The 21,989-nt window shown below is 31.4% G+C and overlaps 1 protein-coding gene across 1 annotated transcript in view; it reads right to left on the reverse strand.

The window, feature by feature from the left end:
* Positions 1-21,213, reverse strand: part of LOC148278207 (uncharacterized) — a 355,411-nt gene extending 334,198 nt beyond the window's left edge. The window contains exons 1-2 of the mRNA XM_088231756.1: positions 21,159-21,213; positions 17,897-18,033 (exon numbers count right to left, since the gene is read on the reverse strand). Coding sequence (XP_088087882.1) covers positions 17,897-18,033; positions 21,159-21,213 — 192 coding nt within the window. The remainder of the gene's footprint in view (positions 1-17,896; positions 18,034-21,158) is intronic.
* Between the last annotated feature and the right edge of the window lie 776 nt (positions 21,214-21,989).

Consider the following 21,989-nt stretch of genomic DNA (forward strand, 5'->3'; position numbering starts at 1 on the left):
AAAAAAAAAAGACTAGCATTATCGACGAAATCATGAAATGAGTTCTACGTTAGTTGAAACATGTACGTAAAGTTAATCTTAAATGATTTACGATGCGATCCCTGTTGTAATTTGTTAAATAAGCCTTACTTATTTTGTAAACCTTAAGTTTTTTTTCTAGGAACACATATTTTTACGTTTTGGAAAAAAACTCTTGAGAAGTTTTATTTATTTTTACTGACTACAAGATAACCAAATTTATGAAAAAAAAAATTCAATAATGTGGTGAAAAATTGAATCAAGTGCGATTAAAATGTTGTACATACTTTCTGAAGAAAATTCCATTTTGAATGAACCAAAAATAAATACAATAAACTCAAAATAGAACTTTGATCGTAGCGAGACAATTATATAATAAAAGCAAATTATAATCACAAAAATGCTTATATTTTTGGATGCACACAAGAGTCAACGCTTGTTAGTTATCCAAATTAAGCATGACTTAGTCACGCCAATTATCAATGACGTCATCGTTCAAGAATTCAAAAATTCTTTTCTAGCATGTAGAAATAAAACACTGTGCGATGTGATGGTTTTTTGTTTTGGAAAAACACAAAAGCATTTTTAATGATATCCCCCCCATTTAAAACCTTTTTTTGTTTGTCGACATTCTGAATATAATTTTATATTCATCAGTGATATTTTTTCAGTTCCACCCACTGAGATGATTGCTTTCGCAGTGTTACTTACTACCTAAGTTTAGTCATATTAATCTTTGACTTTTATCAAATATGAGTTTGTGTACCTTCCTATATATAATTTGATACATTTATTATTTACTCAATTATGTGAACATCAACTTATATAGCTCATGGTGAAACGGATTATAGAGGGTAGAAGAAGTATAGAAGGATGTAAAAGAACATTATGGTTTAGGATTCGTCAGTTTGAAATACCAGATGCAGAAATGCTCATTAAAACGGCCCAGGATTGAGAAGAGTTTCAAAAAACTGTCGTGATAGAAGCTGAACGCGAAGAAAAATAAAATCAGCCGATCAAAAAAAGGTATTTTTCTACGATCAAATGAAATATTTATTTTCAAGTATTTTGGTATTTTTTTACAATAAAGAAATATAATATACTTCGTATCTCGAAAAATATTTTAAAAGGATTTAGAAAAGTCAATTGTATTTTCAAATTTAATATGGATATTGTGGAGAAATGTATTTAAACAAAGCTTTAGAAAATAGTTATAAAATATATGTCAATAGAAAAACGCCACATGTTTGGCATTGATAATTATGACGTCAATATTCGTTAAACGATTAAGAATAAGTTCAAAATTAACATGAATTGTGACGTATTATGGACGTGGCCAATGCAATGACTGTTTTTGCAGGAATTTAAAATTACAAATTTAAATATTATTACTTGTTACTTCAAAAATAAAAAAAAATTATTATATCCCTATTCGCGTGACAGTTTTCAGTAGGTAAAAGTAACACAGTCGATAAAATTTGACGTTTGATTAGCTTAAAAGAATTAAATATTCAAGAAAAGATTGTTGGAAGGTTAAAAAATTTTATTTCGTGTGAGAACCGAGTCGATAAATTTAAAATGTTTAAAACTAACTTTGCATGTCTATTCTTTTTTAGCGTGCTTAACAGACAGAACCGTAATTAATATATAGTTTTCTTTATAGATTTATTTTATTTATTTATTAATAGCGCTTTATTTCGCATTTTTTGAGACAGAGGTTCCAACTCCGTGGGATCAAAGTCCTGTGTTGAGTTAGGACGAATAATTAATTATGACAAACATGTCAAATATAAAATCAGAAAAACAATTTAAAATAAGTTACATGGCACACCAATATCAATATAAAAATAATAAACACAAGCATTTAATTTACATTAAAAAATAATGAGAAATAGTAAAATACTGACCAGAAAGTTGTTATAAGAGCGTTTTAACGTAAACTGCAGTAGGGCCTCGCTAATCCGGACCCCCGCTTATCGGGACGGATCAGGTGGGGAGGTTTGCAGGGAAAGCATGAAGTCGAAAAACATAAGCAGAAGAGTGTTACAATTTTTTTAAGACAACTAACTACTCAAACCTATTTTTATTAGCTTAATTTTAAACAAGAAGCCTTCTTACATGTTTTGTATTCACAATATTCCCTATTAATTGTTGAGGTTGTCTTTTAATGATAAAAAAAATCTGAAGTTGAACAAATATGTTTGTTTTATTACCATACAGTATTGCAGACAACAATCCGGAAGCATTGGTAATCCGCCAAGGTTCTGTTTTTAGCCTGTACGGATTGTCGAGGCCCTACAATAGTTTATTTTGAACCTTTGGCAATGGAATATCCATGTTTTGAAACCGGCTGGCAAATTAAATTTAAGTGATTTTACACAAACCAAATAATTAGTCATATTATTTAAAATGGGAAACCACAGAGTCATTGCTTCAAATACATACAAATTTATTTATCATAATGAAAATATGCTCCTTGAAAACATATTTGGATAATACACTTTCATAAAAGCAGACGTATTGTGGTAAATCATCATTACCATCAAAGCTTTATCCGAACCTGATAGTGCATAGAGCACTTCGTAAGTAACGTAATTGTAGCGTATCTGGATCGATAGTTACAGGAAGGTAAGGTGATTAATCATACTCTCCAGGTTCCAGTCCAGGGACAGTGAAATGTTTACATGTAAAAACAACTTAAGAAAACATTTATAATCCCGATTATCCCAGGAATTGAGTCCGGGACCTCAAGCATGGTAGACGAACTACGAGGTGAACTTATCTCTACTCGATATCCTTTTTTATTTTTTTTTCTTGAGTGCAGCATCTAGTTGTCCGGGATTCTGGTTCTATTTCACACACATGACAGTATTCTTCATTTGCCTGGACACAAACTAGCATAAATATGAAAAAAACTTACTCAAAAAAAAGCTTAATGAAGGGGTAGGATTCGCACGTATAGAAAAATTGGGATCATATAAGAAATAGGTATAGTCCGCATTTGGTTTTGACTGAGTAGGTACAGATTAAAGTTACAGGCAGCATACACATGTAGCTTTGATATTACAGTGACCCAAAAATTTCAATTATGTATTGAAGTTTATGTGGTAAAGCTTTAACGCGCCACGTACGAGTAATTAGATAAATTATAATTTCTTCTATAAACATACGACATATTTAATTAAGGTCGTAATTTACGAATCCGCAATTAAACCACCGTATCCCGAAATTGCAACATCTGCCTAATTGGTAGTTTGGCCAAAAAATAAAATGGGACAGTAGTAATTAAGGGAACGCTGACATGGAAAATTCTAAATATACATACATCATTCTATCGGAAACTATGGCGTTCTATACGCGGAGGGTACAAAAATGCTACATTCGCAATACCTAAAACGCTTTCGGACAATCCCCTAATAGATTTATAACCCAAAGTTAGATTTATTAGCAATTTAAATGGTTGAACTCTGATTTCAATGCTCCGCCATTTGGTCATACTGCTTTTCGCTTTTCGCGTCCATTTTAAATTGCGAATTTCAACAACCGTGTTTAATCTAAAGAATTTACTTTATTAGTTAATATTTTTTTGTTTTGTTTTGAAAGAACAAACATTTTATAGTTGAAAGCATCTAATAAAAGACAAATTTTTTTTAAATTTTTTTTTTTCAAATTAATTTATAAACTTAAATTTATGGGGTCTGCCACAAACTCTGAATTCGGGCAAAGAAATTTCAGGTTTCTAGGCACCAAAATATTTAATATGTTACCCGGACATTGCAAACCATGACCCGGGTTCAACTTAATGAATTTGTAAAAAGTTGGTTCCTGGTTTAGGTAGAGAAAAATCAGGAAATTGAATAAAAAATAATAAATAAATATTTAAGTATTGTAAAACTATACAATAAATTAACTAGTAGGTAGTCGTGTACTTTATTTTGCATAAAAATGTCTGCCTGAAAACAGGTTGTACCTAGGTAGGCAGACTAGACATAATCCAGAAAAATCTATTACTCAAGTATATATGTAATACATAAAAAAAATGTCATTTTTTGTTAATAAACCATTATTATTATTATTATTTCACCCTTACAGATAATTACATTCATTTAACAATAAACTTCTTCGTTTTTAATTTTTACTCTGCTTTAGATGATAATATTTTTTAACATCTTTTGAACAGAATTTCTAGGTCTTTTTTATGGTAGTTTATTGAATAATATAATTTTAATCCCTAGTTTATAAATCTCGATTGTCCTGGTCTCGTTTTAGAATGTTGTATGTGATATTTTCGTATTGCGTCCGTGTTTGTTACATTAAAAAAATGTTTTAGTTCTTTGACCACAGTGGTATTAGTAGGTAAATTATGAATACATTTTTAAAATTGTGGTTTAAAAGTTCAGTAATATTTAATGAGGTAGTTCAGGCCTACAAAGTACAAACCACGGGAGTCACATTGAACGAAATGTTCAAGAAACAAGATTTTGTGGTTGTCTGATTTCCAAAACATGATAACTTTTGAACCAAATGAGATCATTTTATCCTACAAAGAACTTTCAATGTAAAATATAGATTATTTTGATAACAATAGTACAAATAAAAATAGCATATCAGGGACTACTGATGCTTTTTGCATCAAAACAAAGTGGACCTCAGATTTTAATTTTCAGTCAAGAAAGCATTTTTATGACGAAACTGGACCTCGGTGTTTTATTCACTTACAAAATAGCCTTTCACAGTAATTTAATTCTTTATTTATTTATTCATATTTTTCGCTTACAAACTACAATTAATAATAAAAAATAATGTGACCTCACTGGGGTTTCCCGTGCCGAGGACACTTAACAATTTAGTTTTTTTAAATTACATTTGAGAATAAACAAAGAAGACTAACTTAAAAAACAAACATAATTAACAAATATTCAGACAGTTTTAAAAACAAGGTATTTATGTACATCTATATTATTTATATTACAAAACACACAATGAAAATAACAAAAACCTAACATAAGCTATACAGTTGTGGAGCAGTTAATTCAGTATTGGTATGGGCGAATGAGACAATCCATTTTACTTCTACCTAGCTCCACTATCCATTTTTTTATAGCCTTTTTAAACATTTTCTCATTACTAATTGCTTTAATAAATAGTGGAAGTAGGTTATAGATTTTAATTGAATAATACTCAAAATCCCGATTTTGAATGTATTCATTTTTAACTTCAAAACGGCAAAAAGTGGACTCTGTGTTTTATCCTCTAAGGTACATAACTGTATGGCGAAGTCTCTTAAAAATGTAGGAAAAATAGTAAAAATGAAAAACTTTTATTAGTTCTTCCAAAAAAACAATTAATAAATAGTTGTGGCAGATTTCCTGAGGTAACTCACCAATCAGCGGAACTCATCGAGAAAAGGGGAAGAGAACTTGAGACGTCACACGCGAAGTAATTTCAAAAATACAAAATTTTGAAGAAAAAAACCGCTGATGATACGTAATCTTTTATTTTTAAATTTTGGCTTAGTTTAATTAACAAATAAATAAAGGACTAAACTTCCTTAAAGTTTTTTTTATTTTTTATTTCTTAGTTGGTGTAAGATAAGGGAGGTCATATACTTCTTTCAATATATCTTGCAATCTATTCAGACCTAATAGGTATTAATCTTGTTCCTGTGATGCAGACGTCTACGGTTCTTTTCATCTCTTCGGTGGTCATCCTGGTGGTAGACTCTCCGGAGTCTCGTGCATCACGATCTTGGTAATCCTCGCCAGATCCGTCCTTTCTTCATGACCCCTCCAGAATCGTTTCGTCCGCCTACCTGCACCTTACAATATCCTGTATACTGCAGGTTTCAAGAATTTCTTCGCTATTTATCCTATCTTTAAAAAATATACCTGCAATAGATTGCAATGCTTTCATTTCTGATGTTTTAAGGATATGATTCGTTCTTACAGTACTTGGTTCTGCTTCAAGCATATGATTGGAAGATTAAATACCATTATACACAATATAATACCATTTATAATGATTGGATTTATGATGCGAATGTTAATGGATTTAGAAAACGAAAAATGCAGAGAAAGACATTGTACGACTAAATCCAAAAAATACTTGCAGACGGACGTGTCGAGGTGATTGGTGTGCGTGCATGAGAAGATGTATGAATGTAGAAGAAGCGGGGTCTGTATGCAAAGACAGAGTTATCTGGCGTTCCATTCTGTCTGCACAATTCTATGGGGAGACGGAGTGATGGTTTGTTCGTTCGTTTTGTTTGTATGGGAAAATGCACAGAAGCTGGCAACTCAAAATGCTATTCGTCGACCCATACGCTATAACTAGGGAGCGGACATGGAATGATAATCTAAACTTAACTGTTAAAAGTCATAGAAATTATTTAAGGTCTAATGAATAATTAAATCGGGTTACGGTCCCATGGCTAGTGTTGCGGACTAATGTAATTTATTTTTTTAAAGAAATATTAACGTTCTTATTATTAATCCAAATGGAAATCAAGTTGGGTAGAGTGGGGTTCGCACCTCGGACCTGTGATCCGTGAATCCGCAACACAGCCACAGGATCACAACCCGACTCTTTTTATATTTATAATAATAATAATTTTGTGATTTTAACCATTAAAAAGGCAATTCATTAGGGTATCGCAAGTTTTCATTCTCGATTTAATTTCATATTTGATAATTAAGGTAGGAATAATAATATTATGTTTGAAACTTTTCCATGATTTTCTCTTTTAATAAACCGTTTCTATTTGAATTATGTCCGGCGGACTATTCACATCCGCTTCGTGTACAAATTGCTAATCCCTACCCAAATATTTACCAAGACTAAATGCCGACCAAATAATACGGAACCCGGGAATAGGGATTCTTCCTTTCAGACAATTATTTGTACAAAACTCTCCCGGCCTGGAAAAACTTAGCTACCGGATTTATGTTTATTTATGATTTTCTTCCAGCTTCCAGCCATCCTTCCCCTCATTTATTGATATTCTCCGCAAACATCTGTAATTTATATCCATTATATTTACTCTAGTTAAATTACAACGGTAAATGCTGGATTTATTTATATTAGTTCAAGCTATCAATTTGTTAAATTTTGATTAAATCCTCTATCTAGATTATCATCGTTGGGCGTTTAATACCTCTCATGTGACAAAATTTAAATTGCACAAGAGAGTGAAAAAACCGACTTTAAAGCAAGGAAATGAAAGAAAACTGAAAATTTCTTTAAAAAACGTGTAAATAATTATTTATTTTTATAAACAACATTTTTTTTTGTATTTGAATCAACCCTTTTTTTATTTTTTTTTAAGGAATAACCCGCTAAGTCTCTATTTTAGAGGCTTGTCAGCAGGTAGAAAAGAGAGGATATGGAAGGAAGCATTGAAAAAATACACCACAACACCCAGACCAATTAAGATAAAAATCTTTCTTGGATTTCTTTCTTGCAACTGGCCGACATCGAACATATATAATATGATATGGGCCTTACTTATAAATTTGGCATAAAGTTACGCCTAGGTATAGTGGTAGGATACGAATGGGAATACAATCCTTATTTAGATGTCAGAATAAGAATGGCACTACCATCCTTATTTTACTATAGTGCCTAGGCGTAACTTTATGCCAAGTTTATAAGTAAGGCATATTACATTATAAATAAATTTCATAAAGTATAATGAGGGGTTTCCTTGTTATTGGGTACCTAAATTGACGCATAAATAATAATTGTACCCAACTTGTATTATTATAAATATGAAAATATTCGTATTTATGGCAACTGGTTTTGAGACATTTAAAACCAACTACCCATAGTTGTTTCACAAAAATATAAAACCAACAGGACATGATTACATTTTTACTCACGCCCCTGACTTTATTCGTCCCTATTTTTTCAACTATTTCTTCCACAACACAATATTTTTTCATAACCTAATCAGTGCATGTAACGGTTGCTTATTTAAATGAATGTCGTGATGGTTTTATATTTTTGTGCAACAAATATGATGAAGGTGTATAGTGGGTTTTGCATGTTGATTTATGTGGTGTCCTGACAAAGAGACCGGTACGTCTCGAAACCGTTAGACATATAAAAGTCGATGAGTGTGTTAAACAAATATTTAATAACACGTTGTAAAGTATTTTACCACAAAGTAAATGCTTTAAATATGAATAAATAAAATGTAAATGGGGTTTTCGCGTTAGTTTAATTAGTGTTCTGACGAAGAGACAGGGAAGTCTCAAAACCCATGAAGACAGAAAATTCGGTAAGTTGTTACATATATTTATTTATTAATAAGTGTGTACACAACACAATTGCCTTTTCTAAACATAAACATAAATACATTCAACATAACAATGTTCTATTACAAAATTATGAAATAATATAATAACAATATGTCTATACTTATTCACAGTTGTTTTATACATTGTTCTGTATAATAATTTTGGGAATTGAATAATTATCATAGTAAGGTTAAAAATTATAAAAAAATATAATTATAATAAAAATAAAGATAACGCGGTATATTCGAAATAGCAAAAATCATAAATCATTGATTTGTTGGTATTGTTGCAATGTATAATATTGTATATTGTATATTGAATACCCTGGGTATTACTCATTGTATTATACCTAGGGTATTTAATCATTAAGTTAAATGTAATAAATTGTTTGACCAAAAAAGTTAATGGTTTACATATTAATAAGAAAAAGTGAGAATTTGATAAACTCGTATGTAAATTTGTAAGGTGCAATAAATGTCGAAAATTTTAGTAATTTGGATTTATTCCTAAAATCCGAGTAAATTTATCATAATTTATTTTACTTTCACCTCTTACACACAGTAAAAATGATTTAAAACGGGATTCTATATTTACTTTGTCCACTCTGCAAATAAACGTAACGAGCCAATAACATCAAATATACTTTTTAATATGATTTGGTAACGTTAAATTTGTGATTGAAATTTATTGCGGAACTCGAAGTTCAATATGTAAAAAAAGCAATGTTTTATGAAACGGCCATGAAAGTAAAGTATGTTTTTTTTCTCCGAATTACTCTTTCCCGCTCTATTTATAGGGTAAGTCAGAATCTATCGTATGTGTTAGGGGGTATTACAGCAACCATGCTTTCTAAGTATAAAAAAGTTTTTGAAACTCAAAAACTCCCCGCATCGATATCTTTAATATCTTATTTATCCATATGTTAGTTAGTTAGATCTTAGTTAGCCACCACTCTTGCCTCCTCCTACGCCAATCCAGCATTCCTTAGTTCCGCCGAATAATCTCAAAAGATTATCATCGACGGCATTCCCGAACGCCGAGAGCCCTTAGGTCTCAAGAAGGCAAATTGGGTTAAAATTATCTAAAAGACGCACCCCTAAAATGCTCGTTATGGAAGGCTGCTGCATTCGTTTTTGGACTTCAATGTTAGTTATGAAATCAAACCACCTTATACTTAAAACTCGGAAGTTCAGTGTTTTGAGTTTTAGTAAGATACCAGAATTTTAAATAAAAGTACTGGCATTTTACAACAGTAAAATTATCGGCATTTTGTTTTGACTTAAAAGAAGACACTTTAAACTTTACTTTTAAATTACCAAACAGATTAAACGAAAAATACGAAAAATGAATTTTAAAATTTGTTTTTTTTTTACAACGGGTCAATAGGCTTGAATTAAAACTTTGGAAAAAAAACTTTATTTTTTTATCTGGTAGTGTTTTGTATTGGTGTTGCGGACTAACGTGATCAGAGGTCTGAGATTCAAACACGGTCGTATCACAAGTTGATTCCCATTTATGAGAAAAAAAATACGGTTATTTGCAAATAACTCTTAAATTGAAATATTTGGTAAATTGCCAGAGCGATAAGATTCATTTTATGGATATAAAAATATATTTATCTTCAATGTAAATATAGGAGTCGATCCCAAAAAACCCCACCCAAAAACGGTGTCTAAGCTATCAAATCACGAAGGCCGCCAATTTATAACTGATGCATTTTTTTATGCAATTTTGTCAATTCTGTCTAACAATTCAATTTAGTTCAGATGTAAAATGATAGTAAATGAGTTGTTTCGTCGGTTAGAGTGTATGTTCAAAATATCAAATATCAAGGCTACTAAACCGCGCACATGACAATTTAAGATTTAACACGTCACATTGTTTTAATAAAATATTCCTTTTTTTAATGAAACTGACAATATATATGCTTAGAAAGACGGTTCCAGCGCTAGAAAGGTAATTATCGTTAAAAAAACAGTAAAGGAACATTAACATATATTATTTGAGAGAGGAGGAAATCACAAGGTAGAATTAAAGTAACAGAAGCGCATAATTAAATATACAAGACTACAAGGAAAACTTTTGTTTATTTGCACTTTAATTTTTTACTACAAGTTTTTGTTTTTAATTCTGAGCTTCTCAGCTCATTATATTAATTATGTCTTCTTCATTAAAGGCGGCGACGTTTAAACACTACGCTCAAGAAACTAGTTGCATACGCTTCACTTCCATGAATCACAATAATATGCATTCCGTATCGCTACTGCAGTAAATTGATAGCAGAATTCTCGCAATGTTGCGAGAATTTAATATAAATTAACCCCCTTTAAGACACTCGGTATTTAATCGATGAATTTTCCCCGTGCACCTGTATAAAATACTATAATTATATCCATAGAGAACATTTCATCAAAGTGTTGAACTTTCCACAAGGAACGTAACATGAGACAATTTTATTTTAATGGGCAAAGGAAATCATTCACATTTCAGATAAAAAAGGATCTAAAACAACCAACTTCCTTTGTTGTTTCAATTAAGTTACTCTTCTAAATGAAAAAACAAAACGCAAAAAACGATTCCTTCCCTTCCTGTGCCAAAATCCGCGCGTTACATGTACAAAAACTGGGAGATTTTAAATCGAAAAAAATAAATATTCCTAGGAAATTGCTTAAATCATGTATAGTTGAAGTCAAAAGAAATAATATTTTAAATCAAATTCTTAAAAATATGAAGAAAACAAACCATTAGTTAATACTCGCAACGCGAACGAGAAAACCACACATTAAGAAATTCAAAGAGCTACTAATCGGCACAAGTACTGACTGAAGTCTGCGACACAGGTAAACTTTTTATTGTGTTAGTGATTTGTCTCCGCTCTATAATTAAGTGTTTTTTCTCTTTCTAATAAGTATTACTTATTTAATTAAAAAATACTTCAACAGATACGTAAATTTACGAGTATATCGGAGGAATATCGAAAATTTAAACCCAGAATTTATCATATTTATAGATATATTCAAGTTATTAGATGTAATGTGCACTAGCTACACATCACCCCGATGGGAAGAGTTAATATTCTACGAGTCATTATAAAAATTAAATTTTCAAAAGTTGATGTTTTCAAAATTGGGAAAGATAAGCTTAAAATAGCTTTGCCAATTAGATGACAAATTAATACAAATATATTAATTTGGTGGATTAATATTGAGAGCCTGCAGGAAAAGCAGATGATCAGTGATATGACGCAAGATATAAAGACTTGGAGATTGTGTACCAGAAAGTGCAACTCTAGATGAACTGGGATGAGGCAAGGAAGAAGCAGAATAAGATGACATTAATTCTTTGATTTAAAGAAAACAGTAGCTTAATTATCTGGTTATTAATGTCAAACTATCTGTGACACTAAAACAAAAAGGTTATTTTCAAACCACGAGAAAAAAGTGCCTACGTTTATAATCATTTTGTTCAATGAAGGCCTCCGTGGAGTAATGGCTAAGATACTTGACTCACGCACGGAAGTTTCCGGGTTTGATTCCCGGTCAGTACAAAAAATAATGCGTTTTTTTCAAGCTTGAGTATTCTACGCTGTAATTCACTATTCTTTTGGCCTTTTGTGGTGCAAAAAAAATCTTGAAAAAAAATATTTAGTCGGAAAATTCCAAAATTAAAAAGAAAAATGAAATATGTTCACCCTATCGGGAATTATGTCTAGAGGGTTGGGAAAAATCTATCACATTTAACCCTACTAAGGGGTGGTTTGGTGATAAATTTCTAGTAGATGGTAGATACTCACAGCCCATACGTTGATCATAATCGGGGGAAATCTCCAGAGGGTGATAAAGAAAATTCGCTATTTGCTACAATTTACTGCAAAATGTTTGCATTTCTTAGGAAGCGAGACGTTTTCGGGAATTGATAGGTGTTTCGACAAAATGAATCCCGTGAGATAAAATTGGCCAGATACAAGGAAAATTCAAATAATAATTGAGATTAGATGCATAATGTTGCAGTTAGCGTTGTTTTACAAAAAAAATATTGATTGTCTTTCTCTTTGGTGTAAAGCTAATAACATAATAATGTAAAGCTAACCTTTTCTTAAATTTTAGTAAGTGTAAAATAATTAGATTGAATCATTCAAAAAAGACTCATAATTTTCCTTATTTCCGAGACAGTATTATTCTTGCTTTTGTAAAAAAATTAAAGACCTACGTATCATATTTGATGAAACATTTTATTTAAGAAGTCATATTGATTTTAAATCAAATAAGGGTATGCAAAAATGCTTGGATTTGTATTAAGGTCAGCAAAAGATTTTAAATCAATATTTTCGATCAAAAAATTATAATGTTCATTGAAAGCTAGAATAGGTTCAATTCTTTAGTTAAGTCACCTCTCTATGCTATATATAGTAAAGAAATTTAAAAAATCATAAATTTTAAACTGCAATAAACGCGAGAAAAAAAAACTATAACCTTTCCTTATATACAATGAATTTACTAAAAAATTAGTTGATTCGCCTGGATACAGAAAACATAGTGAGATAAAATACATGATCATGTATGTATTTTGCTAAGCATATTAAACGTTCTAACCCTAAAACCAAATACGAACTGATGTAAGAATTAATATATTTTAAATAAAAATAGTAACCCTAAAATATACAAGCCTAGAACTGTAATTAAGGACTTACCTTAAAACAGACTAGCCAAAAAAAATTACTAAGGATCTATGTAATTGACTGCTCTATATTGTATTTATTTCTAACAATAAATCAAAATTTTTTTTAGACGTCATAGATATTTTCCATATTAACTATATAACGTTATTTTTTATGTAGTGGTGGTTAGCGTGCTTGTTTACCAATTATTTGATCCCGGTCTCGATCCGATAAGGTCGACATAAAATGTTGATTTGCAAAAGTGATTATTTATGTTTATGCTAGCCAGCATCTGAAGCGGAGAACTGATTTTTAAAAAAAGTAATATGCATCTATGTATTATTATATGATCAAAATATGCTATATTCAATATACCAAAACTGTACCCTTTATAAGATAATGGTAAAGAGAAAGGAGAGATGAACTTGTATTTTGATTTAATCATAAAAACATATAACACTAAAAATATTACATTTGACGATTCATTATTTTAAATTTCGGTTTTAAAACAGTATTTTTTCATATTTTAAAATAAAATAAAATTACTTTGCTTTTATGTACAGTAATTTGACAGCCAACTAGTTTCTGACCAAGAGATTAGAAAGGCTGTAAATTAAAATATTTTTCTTATTAATAACCAAATAAATCTTAGTAATAGTCCCATTTAAAATATGTTCCTTTTCCCTAAATCCACACACAACCCCCTCTCTTTTCTACTTCCGTAGCCACGCACACTCTACATTCACTGTTAAAATTTTATAAATGTTATGTTAGTTTGTAATTAACCCTGAAGAAGGCATAGTATTGCCGAAACTAGTTGGTTGTCAAATTATAAAAATATATGTGGTACATAAAAACAACGTGATTTTATTTTATTATAATATATTAAATAATAATGTTCCACGAAGTAAGTGCTTCAAACATAGTATTTTTTAAATTAAGAAAAAAGGTGAAGTTGTATTACTGAATGATGGAAAATAGCTAGATTGATATGGAAAACAAAGTTAATTAATTAAAATAAATTTATTTTAATCAAGTTGTGATCCCGTGGCTAGTAGCGCGGAGTCACAGATCAGAGTCCCGATTAATTCTCATTTTCTATTTCATGAAGGGTGCCTGGAAGAATGACTAGACAGGTGCCACCGTTTTGTAGCAACAATTCACGGACAGTGTGTACTTGTAATGCCGTATTAAATAGACTTCATGAACTCGGCGATAGCTATTCTCACGTATCTGATATATTTAGTGTAGGGTATTGTTCCCATAGAACAAACCTTTTGAACTTTTTCAAAGATGATGAATGGTAATTTTATTTATTTATTCATGCATTTCATAATATATACAGTTTTTTGTTCACTTTGTCCAGCTGTATGAAGCAGTACTTATGATTTTCTTGTTGTATTAAGATAGGGTTTCCTAGGACAGCGGTGCCCGTATCTTAACGGCCGTGGTGAACGGTGATGCGGTGGACAGTCGTCGTAACGGTGACTAGAGAGTGGTTTCCTAGGAAATCGGTGTTAATAAATCTTATAAAAACCGTTTTCCTAGAAAACCACTCTCTAGTCACCGTTACGACGGCTGTCCACCGCATCACCGTTCACTACGGCCGTTAAGATACGGGCACCGCTGTCCTAGGAAACCCTAGCTTTACTGTAGAATGTTTTATTATTTAAACTTTCTACTGAATATGCTGTACAATTTTAAGGTTATTTTTTTATTATAAATCTTGTATAATAAAAAAAAAATTATATATATATCAAGCCAAATATGTTAGTATTATAAATATTTGTAAAAGGCAGATTTGCCGTTTATGTTAAAAAAATAAAATAAAATAAACAAATAATAGGCTGTTTTTTGCTACTCTATAATATTTTTTTATGATACCTTAAAATAATATTTAAAAATTCAATATTTGATATCGACAACAGATAACCTTGTTTTACAAATTTTATTACTTAAACTTAGAGTGCACTGCCATCTAGCTGCGAAATCTGAAATTAACAGTCAAACCTGGTCTGTAAAATAATAAACAAACTAAACAGAAAACTACTTTACCGATTAACTACATAATAAAAATGAGATATTTTTTCAAATTAAATATTGAAATAAACACTTACAAAATGAATAAATGGTATTTTCGAATAATGTACGTACAAAACATAAAATATACACAGCGACCTGTGTATATTTTTATGTTATAATATAATATACGAGTATAAACGGGTTCTTAAGGTATTATATATTTGCGTATCATTAATAATCCAATTACGTCTCCGCCCAAAAATTATATACCAAAGTATTTATTAATTCAAATTTGAATTGAGGATCCAATAAAACATTTAAGGTTGTATTCCGGTTTTCGACCCAAACAAGCCTTCCGTATTTAAAATAAATCGAAGCCTTTAGGCCGAGGTTTCTAACAAAAGGGTTCGTCACTTTAATCCAGACCAATATTCATTACCGAAAAATAGTCCATTCTAAAGTTTTCAAGTGGCTAAGGTTGTTAAATAGTAAAGAGATATTTAGTTTAATTTTGATGACTGCCACCCACTTAGCGTACACATTTTAAGCCCACCATTAGACAAATATTTAAACCCTTTTTAAATGTTATTTATTGTTTCATATTCACACGGTATATTTTTTATTTGTAACTTTTGTACTGTGCACTCGACGGGCTTATTGTTACAATGTTATTAATTTAAATTAATTAAAGTAACAATAAACTTAATAAAAAAAATTGACTGTCAAAAATAACAGAATAATTATCTGACTAAATGAGGAAGTTGAATGGTTATATGTTAACAGTAATAAGGGCAAATTGGTAATCCTGAAATTGATGCTAAGTAAAGTAAGCAAATCGTTTGTGGGACACTGCGTACGCTTCTACAATAGAATACCCGACAGTGTCCTAATTATGACGGACAATAAAATAAAAATTTTCATAAAAAGCGTACTTCAAAAAAAGACATTTTACGGACTTAATGAGTACATGGAAGATAGCAGTATATGGAACTAATAGTATTATTTTATTTGTATTAGTTTATATGATTATTTTTGAATATTTTTATTTATTGAAAACTGACTATCTCTTTGTGTTGTTTTGTTCATTTATTTATGTATTGACTTTCAATAAGCGTATGAATTATACCTATATTGAAGAAAAAATATATCTCAAACATCAACAGATGAAAGAATTGAAGGAATGTAGATGTTCAAATATGGGCAGAATGGTAAATGTTACTGGTATTGGTAATGGTAAAGTGGCCACTCAAACCAGCCAGTGACAGGTCATAAGCCCTGTAAATGCCAAGACTTCCATATTCCCTTATTTAAGGTATTCTCCATCCCTGTTGTAATTTGTAAAAAAATCATATTTTTTATTGAATCGGCATTCACTTCGTAACACTTCATTATAAATTATTATGAAAATAAAACTTTGTTATTAGTGTTACACAATTTTTTTCTTCTACAAGAACACTACTATGGTTTTTAGAGAGCACTTCTTCCATCGACGGGTGATATTAAACTTTATTTAACTAAAAAATCAGTCTATCAAACTAAGCAAAAAATATTTTTATGTTTCGTATTTTCAGCGCTATGATTTTTTGAGATTTCAAAACTACTCCACCTGCGACGTTTCAAATTCAATACTGTGAGTTGTACTGATTGGTGGATTGATTTCCTAGTTAATGGTAATGTATCACGACACTCTTATCATTGGTTGATTTCAGAGAACTAGTTGCGTCGTTCAAAGTAATTCTCTTTTATCAAAATCATTTTGATAAATTTTGTCATGCATGTTTAAGAAACTTCGACAGTTTTTCCTGAATAAAAGAAAGTAAAAAATTAAAATTTGATTCTCCTAATTTCTACCAAGCGTAAGAAAACATTTATTTAAATACTATTTCCCGCTGCATTAAAGTTACTTATTTTTTCACTTAAATACTAGGCAACGCCTGGAAATTTTTCTTGATGTTTTGACTTCTTCTTAGACCAGTTGATCGTAGCAATAATATTGTGAGTTTGTCTAAATATTTGCAGACAAAAGTTGGATTTTACCCCCTAGAGATTCATTGTTACTAACGCATTACAACAGAGGTAGAATACTTTATTAATTATACGATATGGAAGTCTAGGCATTTAAAGGACTTATAACATGTCGTTAGCTGGTTTAAGTGGCTACTCCACACACTGTGTAACGTTTACCATTGTGCACATGTTTAAACTGAACCGAATTTAGATTTTTTAATATTTTTTATTTAATCCAGGAAAATAAACAGTACAATTGACATAATTTTAAAGTATCCAAAATTAAATTAATTCTTATGGACCAGTGAGGTTTTCATATTTATATTACATGCTAAAGTTATCAATTAACTGTATTTATTATTTTTTAAAATAACAAGAATAATATTTTGTCTGGAAAAAACAATATTAAATGATTTTGAAATATAAACAAATATTCCTTAATGTCCTAATGACGATGCAGTTTTGCTAATATACCCAATAACGTAACCTTGGTTGAAAAATATGTAATATTAAGAATATTTTGAAATTGACCAAAATTTTGTCATATGCCCTGTAGATGCCTAGACATATTTATTATCTTATCTAAAATGTTTTTCATTTCAGCTGTAATATGTCGATATATTCTTTATTGTTGAGCTCTGCGGGTTTTGGGTTTTGATTGCCTAGTAATTAAAATACTGTTTAGGCTTATAGCATAATTCAGTACCCCCAATTATCGTCTACTCTCAATGCCTCTTTGACCAAACGTGGCATTCGTTTGAATTTGTTTAGGATCTTGTTATTCGGTCGACGTTATGTGTCATATAACTGTTTAATTGCCTGTATTTTGATCTTTACTGTCGGACTTATGAATGAGCCAATTAAGTAATTAAGAGTAACTGTAAAAGTATCTTACCTGGACCAAATCACCATAGCTTGCTCCTGCAGCAGTAAAGTTGAGGTGACATAAGAAAGGAAGTTTGTCTTCTCTCGGTCTTCTGATCTCTAGTTCGTATGTTCTTCCAACGTCCCCATAGTAAGTGCGATTACATGCTGAAAAAAAAAAGAAAAGATGATATCAAATAATTGTTTCACCATTAATAATTTATGAAATTGACCTAGGTCTTTATGTCTAGATGAATGAGGCATACAGTTTTGCAAGTTGAATAAAATCATAGTCTTAGATACGAGTACTTTTGAAGCAATGGCTAATTTCAAGTAAAAATCCTAAAAAAGAAAATCGAGTGAACATAAGTTCCCTTCATATCGCAGTGGTTCGTGCATTCGCTTACTATGCTTGATGTCCCGGGTTCGATTATTTACAAGGCAGGCATAAAATATTGGTTAAAATATGGTTATACTATTTACTGGAATATTTTACTGTCAGCGTAAAACTGATACTCGTACCTTATTAAAGATTATTGAGATAATATGGTATTATTAATATCTAAAGCATTAACTTTGTGGTCAAACATTAAACTTAATGTAATGAAATGTTAGTTAAGAACCACTTTCCAATTTTTTATGTCTACCGGTTTCTAGACGTACCCGTCTCTTTGTCAGGACGTCAATTAAACTAGCATGAAAAACCCACTTTATACCTTCACCCCAGTTGTTGCACAAAAATATAACACCAACATGCCATTCATTTAGAAGGCAACCCTTACATGCACCCTGATGTACATGTAAAATCTTATAAATTTAATATTTAAGATAAGCTACATTTTGTTTTCCGATGGATCGTCATATGCCCCGTCGGGAGTGATGAATGAAACATTTTTTTAAAATAAAAGAGCAATACTTGCGGTCTCATGATTTATCAAAATATTTCAGTTATTGAGGGCATTTTCAAATAGTTGTAAATGAGTTACATTGGAGCATAGAAAGCGGAAATTTGAACTTGCAGATAAAGCTGTTAAGAAACTATTCCAACTGAGAAAAATCCTAAATATGTCTACAAAGATTTCAGTATACTCAAAATATTGATTTTTTTAACAACATTCTGAGTTTGTCCAAATTTTTGTAGACAATGACTGGATTCAACTCCCTGGGGAGCTGTTAATATTAATATATTACAACAGATATGGAGAAAAATCTAGAGAAGGTAATATATAAGTCTAGGCATTTACAGGGCTTATGACCTGTCATTTATTTATTTATTTACACACATCAGTTTATTGTACATTATCTGAGACATAAGTCCCAACTCCATGGGACTAAAAGCCCTGTGTTGAGATGGGACTAGCAATTAGTTGACACAGACCATGAGTATATCACCACAAATATAGGATCAGAAACATTTTTTTTTAAATGCATATATATGGCACATCAATATGATAAACAGTAAACTCAAACATTCGGAAAATCGTCAAGGAGTTTCCTACTCAAATCCTTTCCTTTAAGGGAAATTCAGTCAATTTGTAATAGGTTTTGTGATTATCCTGACTCAAAGTATTTAGTTTGTGTATATAACTTTACTTATCTTCGATAAAAATCCTGAAAAAGAAAATCTAGTGGAGGTTATTCTAGACCTCGTGGTGTCCTAGTTAATGCATTTGTCTATTGCGACGGCTGAACCTATCCTATGGCATTGCCCATGATTGATACTGAAAGGGAAAACATGCTGAACGGCTTGACGTAGATGATGAAGCCGATGTGGAATCCAAGCTCATTGGCAAATCCTACAAACGTTAAACCGTTTGTCTATTTTGCTAGCGAATGAGTGTAAAAATGAGAGGAACTGGGTAAAGATCTACTATGATTATTGAATCCCTTTATTTAAATTAATACAAGCTTGTGTCTGGACTGATCTCTTGTTCGTCTGCGTTGTTGTTGTCCCCCCGAAAGGAAGTGGTAACTTACAAAACTAACTCAAGAGGACCGCACGTTAACTGTGCTCTAGAACCCGCTTTGTCGGCTCTATAGTCTAAGAAAGAGAGTCTGAGAGAGTGCAGAAATGATAAAAGATGCAAATAATAACACCGTTATTATAAAAAGTAGCAACTATGAATCGTATTCTAATAAGAGACGGATAAGAGGAACCTTTTCCGTCCTCAGAATATTTTCGAGGGAACTCTAAAAAATTGTGATACTTGTTGAACTACTTTTCAAATAGTTTTTAATTCTTTAAATTGTTGCTAACTTCAACTTATATTATTTAGATAGGGTCTATTTCATGGAACAAAAATATACGGCAAATCATGTTAAAATGATAACAATTACTCTTTATTTATTCAAACAAATACATTCAGTAAACAAAATATTTTTATGACCAAAATAATGGTTTATATTTTAGATTGTAACGATTATGGCGTATATTAAAAACACGGCGTACGGGAAATTTAAGTACCTACTTTGGGGACGCCTTTAGTCGCTGACGGTATTTATTTTATTTTTTCAACCGCTTAAATAACTTAACGGAAAACATAATAAATAATAAAATAGTTTAGGCACGCTGAAACGGCTTCTGAGAGGACGATCAAATATACCATATGTGTTATGATGGTTAACATCAAAACGTTTCGTAGAATAACGATTCAATAAAAGTTACTTTATCCTTTGACATAAAAAATAATTGCAGGCTTTCGTTACACGTTTCTAAGGGGTAAATATGTATAATTTTTAACGCAGGAATCCTTTTTGGGCCTCCCGTTTAAAGGACTTTTAATATGTGACAAGGAGTAACTGTTAATGTTCGTAAGCTTTTAGTTGAGTCTCTGAAACATGTGCGCAGGTGAGAGTAACAATTTAAGGTGAAGTTATTTTAAGTTGCGAGCATATACGAGTACGTATTACGTGCAGACTTAAAACACCCCTACTTTTAAAAGCAGAGCCACGTTTACGAAGTAAATAATCATTATAGAGAAATACACCGCGATCAAACATGTTCGGCCAATATTTACCCTGGCTGAATTCAACAGACACGTTCTCTAGCCCCCGAGCCCGAGATCATTACACAAAGTGCTTTCGGTAAGATTATCGTATAAATTTATAACAGTGGTAAGGCAGAGGGGACGCGGACGGGCCCTTGAGCGCAAAACGCGCATCGTGACTTTACTAATCCCATTGCTATGATTGATTCCAATTACCCTGATTCGTGATTTGCCCCATACTTTTATTCGATCGAAAAATCACGATATTGCTTCTAAAAAATCTTCAAATGCCTACGGTTATCTCACTTTCTTCGATGGTGCTACACCACATATCGAGCTTCGATGGTGCTACACCACACATCGAGATTTAGCCTGTTGCAACTTTTGCATCAAACTCTGTCTGTCCTCAGCCCACAGCGCTGCATCCTTTTTTTACTTCATCCTCCCATCTCAGCCTGGGTCTTCCTACTTATCTCCTTGCACCTTATTATCCGTTCATAATTATTTTAAGAACGCGCGAATCAGGCATTCGCTGTACATATCAGACCATTCTTAATCTAAGCAACCTATATAATATGTGCCATGATGCGTGGGGCTTAGTATACGCTGTACAATTCATCGCTGTACCGAATGCGCAATTGATATCCTCTATCTCTGATCTGCAGAATACTTTTCTATGAAAAGCGTATAGTTCGTATAATTGTTTTAAATTTTTTGGTTTTTCTGTGGACGTTACGTGATTTGAACACTAGCATCAAAGAAAAGTATGTTTCTTTGGCTGCTGTGAGTTTTTTTTCTGATTTCTGTTGAATCTTCATTGTTCTTTGTTATACTAGAGCCTAGGTAGGTGAAGTGCTCTACTACTTCGAAGAAGTAATTATCTTTATATTGGACACTGTCTTTTGCTCTGTGGGACGGGTTTCTGCTCTGTGTCATCATTTTTGTTTTCTTGGCATTGATTTGCTGTCTTACATCTCGTAACGAACGTAAAGTAAGTTTAATAAAACAAAATTTTGTACGCCTCTAATCAAATGATGTTAAAATACTATGGCAGTTAAATGAAAACAGTTTTAACACAGGGCTTCTTCTTCTGGTGCCTTGGACCCTGAAGTTAGCGTTTACTGCAGCGAAAGCATT

The sequence above is a fragment of the Micrasema longulum genome, unplaced genomic scaffold (genome assembly GCF_059751315.1).
Source record: "Micrasema longulum isolate JH-2025_06_02 unplaced genomic scaffold, ASM5975131v1 h1tg000912l, whole genome shotgun sequence".
NCBI classification, from domain to species: domain Eukaryota; kingdom Metazoa; phylum Arthropoda; class Insecta; order Trichoptera; family Brachycentridae; genus Micrasema; species Micrasema longulum.